This window comes from Rattus rattus, chromosome 2 (assembly GCF_011064425.1).
Source record: "Rattus rattus isolate New Zealand chromosome 2, Rrattus_CSIRO_v1, whole genome shotgun sequence".
Classification (NCBI taxonomy): domain Eukaryota; kingdom Metazoa; phylum Chordata; class Mammalia; order Rodentia; family Muridae; genus Rattus; species Rattus rattus.
Window position 1 is genome coordinate 156,835,883 of NC_046155.1, and position 4,937 is coordinate 156,840,819.

The following is a 4,937-nucleotide window of genomic DNA, read 5'->3' on the forward strand; positions in this document are numbered from 1 at the left end:
TATTGGGTGAATAGGTAGGATGAGGAAAGAGTTGTGGGAGGGGAAAGAATATAATTAAAGTGTTATACGGAAAAATTTGTCTATGATTTATTCTTTGTTGACCTATACGTAAATGTGAAGAAGTTTCACTTTTCTGTGCAGTTTCCCTAAATCTCTTGTTAGAGATAAATAATCTTTCCTGTGCATTTGATTATTTATTTTCATTGTCACAAATAAGTTGGAATCACATGTGAGAGTTCATTGTTGAAACTTAAACTTCATCTCTGTTTACTGATTGTATCCATCCTCAAACCAGTTGCACCACCTGTGATGTCCATAGCACAGCAAGGAGTTGTGAAATTGTAAACCTGAGTGCCTCTTTTCTTGATTCTTCCCAAGATACTGAGACCACACTGGCCCTGTAAGTTTACTTATGAAATTTGGATTCATTAGCTGTAGTTTTTAGCCAAGGCTCTGTGGTGTTCATAGGCATCAGATGAAAGACTATGTTTTGTGAGTATCACAAAAGTCATCCACTGAATATCTTTCAGCCAAGGAACATGGAATCCTTAGTTAGGTAAACTTTTCTTTTGAAATGATTTGTTTTTGTCAGGAGATAAAGCTGTATTTTTATTTGCACTGACTCAAAAAAGGTATAGTGAGTGGAATTGTCCAATCTTCTCATTAGACAAAGTTTTCTAAAGCAACAATAGAGACACCCAACTTTATGAGGCTGCTCTAAGTAAATCATGTTTAGGAACAGTTCAGGCCTATACAACAGCCTACCTATCTCTACTTAATGTGAGAAAGAGGCCAAAATCTTGCCTAAGGCAAGCTTGACATCCTTGTTCCTCAATGTATAGATGAGGGGGTTTAGGGTTGGGCTGAGGACCGAGTATAGCACTGAGGTAAATTTGCTTCTTTCTGGGTTGTAGCTGGATCCAGGACTGATATAGGCACAGAACACAGATGAATAATACATAGTGACCACGATGAGGTGGGATGAGCAGGTAGAAAAGGCTTTCCTCTTGCCCTCAGCAGAACGCATGCGTAGGATGCTGGCAATGATGCAGCCATAGGATAACAGGGTTAACCCAAAGTTGATGCCTCCATAAAAGGCATCTGCTACAAGAGTCATGATGCTATTCACATATGTGGGGCTACAGGAGAGCAGGAGGAGTGGTGGGATCTCACAGAAGAAGTGGGTTATGACCTTGGGGCCACAGAATGACAGCCGTGTCATCAGACCAGTGTTGATAGATGCATTCAGTGCACAGACAGACCACACACCAATGGCCACTATCCCACACAGTTGTGGGCTCATCCTGGAGCTGTAGTGGAGGGGAGCACAGATGGCTACATAACGGTCATAGGCCATGACTGTGAGCAGTAGCAACTCAGAGGATCCAGACCACACAAGGAAGAAGAGCTGGGTCATGCATCCCTTGAAGGAAATGATGTTTTCCTCAGACAGTAGACCAACCAGTGCCTTGGGCAGAACAGAAGATGTGCAGATAATGTCCATGGTTGCTAAGTTGCACAGGAAAAAGTACATGGGACTGTGGAGTCCAGTGCTGGAGGTGACCAAAGCAATGATCACAATGTTGCCCATTAGAGCCATTGCATATAGGGACAGGAAGCAGCCTGTCAGAAACAGTCTTAGACTAGGGTGCTCTGAGAATCCTTGCAGAACAAACTCTGTCACTACTGTCTGGTTGGGACTGAACATTTTTGTGTGGAGGATGCAATTGACAGATGTGTAGATTGGCTTCTGAGAGAAATGTTACACTTTACTGTGCTGAAGTCTGATTTTGAAAATTGATCATCTCACCATTCTCTGCTGTCAGAAAGAAAAAGAGGGAATATATTTGTATCAGTGGAATTTTCACCTAGGGCTCTCTCTCTCTCTCTCTCTGTAGATTTGGATCAAGAGGGATATCTGCTCCTCTCCTATCCTTTTGAACATGTAAAATGAGTACAACATTCCTACCTCAGGACCTGCCTGTGCTTTCCTTCCATGTCACCTGTAAGCACTATTCTCTCCCAACAGTGCTGGAACCAGTATCCCTTCCTCTCACAGCTTCTCATGCTTATTTTATAGAGTACAGCCCCATCTCCGTCCCCCATTTCTCACCTTTACCTTATGCCCATGAAAGATACACAGTAGCTTCCTGTTCTCTATGACAAATACATTCTTCCACATCATCTTACCTCTCTTTGTCCAATTTACCTTCAAAGCTTGCAAGTGTATATTTCCCCAGCATTATAATGTATTTCCAATTTCTTTTAGTTTTTCATAATTTCTGGCTTCTTTTCCTTTCCAATATTTTCAATTTCTTCTCCCATTACTCTAGGAGTATAGAGTATGTACGTTGGTCCAAATTCACTGTCTCTCTCCAGTCTTTCAGCACACCACACATTCTATAGCTTGCTATCTGACAGCTGACATCTGACATCACCTGGCATCTGACATCATCTGATATCACCCTTCGATTTTTTTAGGTGTTTCATCAGTTCCTATGTAACCATACTGTACCCCATCTGTTGATATCTTTGTGGCAATTATTTGCATGTCACTTATCTGGACATATTCTTTGCTTTACATTTCATTGCCCAAGATACAAGGATATTTTCCTTCATGACTGAACACATTCATGGCATATTAATGTGTGTAGTGTGTTCCATTTCCTGAATCCTGTGGTGCTCACCACTCCACACATACCCTACATCTATCTTTAACTCTTCATTTTCTTTGGTCACATTTTATCTCCTGTCTCATTTCTGTAGTATTCCTTACAACCTATTTTCTCCTCATCCTGATCATACATGTTGAATTTTGAACATTATTTCTGCCTCCATTTCAAACTATAGGTATTCAAATATAGTATTTGTTGTCTTCAACCATGAGAACAGTGTTAGGTCTAACCATATGTCTCCCCTTCTCAATTCTATTGCACTAGAGGACACCAATATAGAGCTTGATATTTCAATTTGCTCTACAGAAAAGGAATTCAGATATAAATTTCTCATAATGTCCTGGCATATTTTTAATCTGTCCAAGTACACCTGAATTATGGATTATACTCCTGATAGTACTGATAATCTATGGGTGATATTCAGCACTTTCCCTGGGGAGTACTGATTAGGTTCACTCCAGGCTGAGATAAGTGAAATATTAAAATATAATTAAAACCTATTAAAAACATGAACTGTTATTTTTTTACAAATAGCACATAAAATAAAAGGGAAAAAGATTTATAAATGACACCTCTAAAAAGAAATGACAGAGAAATGCAATAAATCAGGTGATTTGAGGAGAAAGTTAATGTTCATAGTCTTATGGATACTTAATGCATTACAAAGGAGTAAAAAAGTATACACTAGAAAAAAGAAAAATACATAGTTTTCAACTGATGATCATGGTCAAACTACCACTTGCTTAGTCAGAGTTACATGATAATGTGTTATATTAATTGTGGCTATTGTAAAAGCTGTTTCTGCCTGTGCTTGGGAACTGAACTGTACCAGTACCACTGTTCTCTGCACTTAAATCCTGTGGGAGAGAGAGCTGGACCCTCAGAAATGCAGACACTCCTAAGAACCCAATGTTGACTAATACTTTCTGCCCACATTCCTTACTCAAGAGTAAATCACCTAGTGCCATTTGTGCCCCCCCGGGTACAGGGAACTTAGAGCAGTCAGGGGTAAGACCCTTTGGTTTTCTGCCTGCACTGAGAGTTGAAAGTCAGTTGCCAGGAGCACCAACACACCTGAGAGCAGAGCACTCTGTTCCCAGATCCAGCTGAAAGCAAACAGGTCTGCATGTGTGCTGATACACAGGCCTACAGGAGGGTCAAGCCACTGTCAGAGACAGCAAGAGAAGCTAACACCAGAGACAGCTTGATGGTGAAAAGCAAGTGCAGGAACCTAAGCAGCAGAAACCAAGTCTACTTGGCCTCATCAGAGCCCAGATCTCCCACCAAAGCTAATACAAGATATGCAAACACACCTGAAAAGCAAGATTTAGATTTAAAATAACATTTTATGATGATGATGATGGAGGACTTTAAGAAGGACACAAATAACTCCTTTAAAAAATACAGGACAACACAGGTAAGCAAATAGAAATCCTTAAAGAGGAAACACAAAAATCCCTTAAAGAATCCCATAAGGACTTATAGGAAAGCAGAAACAAACAGGTGAAAGAAATGGACAAAACCATCCAGGATTTAAAAATGGAAATAGAAACAATAAAGAAATCACAAAGAAGGACAACCCTGGAGATAGTAAACCTAGGGAAGAGATCAGGAGTCATAGATGCAAGCATCACCAACAGAATATAAGAGATAGAAGAGAGAATCTCAGGGGTAGAAGATACTATAGAAAACATGTACCCAACCATCAAACATAATGTAAAACATAAAAAGCTCCTATCCCAAAAAACACCCAGGATATCTAGGAAACAATGAGAAGATCAAACCTAAGGATAACAGGTATAGAAGAGAGTGAAGACTACCAACTTAAAAGGACAGTAAATATCTTCAACAAAATTATAGAAGAAAACTTCCCTAACCTAAAGAATGAGATGCCCATAAACATACAAGAAGCTTACAGAACTCCAAATAGATTGGTCCAGAAGAGAAATTACTCCGGTTACAATATAGTCAAAACACCAAGTGCACAAAACAAAGAAAGAATATTGAAAGCAGTAGGGGAAAAAGATCAAGTGACATATAAAGGCAGACCTTTAAGTATTACACCAGACTTCTCACCAGAGACTATGAAAGCCAGAAGATCCTGGATAGATGTCTTACAGACCCTAAGAGAACACAAATGCAGCCCAAGGTACTGCATCCAGCAAAACTCTCAATTAACATAGATGGAGAAACCAAGATATTCTATGACAAAACCAAATTTAGGAAAATGGGCACAGCTGAAGAAATCATCCTGAGTCAAGT

The 4,937-nt window shown here is 39.7% G+C and overlaps 1 protein-coding gene across 1 annotated transcript; it reads right to left on the bottom strand.

Moving 5' to 3' along the window:
• Positions 1–775: 775 nt before the first annotated feature.
• On the bottom strand, positions 776–1,726 carry LOC116894387 (olfactory receptor 13A1-like). Its single transcript, XM_032896093.1, has one exon. It carries the CDS (start codon positions 1,706–1,708, stop codon positions 776–778), a length of 933 nt encoding a protein of 310 aa, XP_032751984.1. The 5' UTR covers positions 1,709–1,726.
• Positions 1,727–4,937: the final 3,211 nt, after the last annotated feature.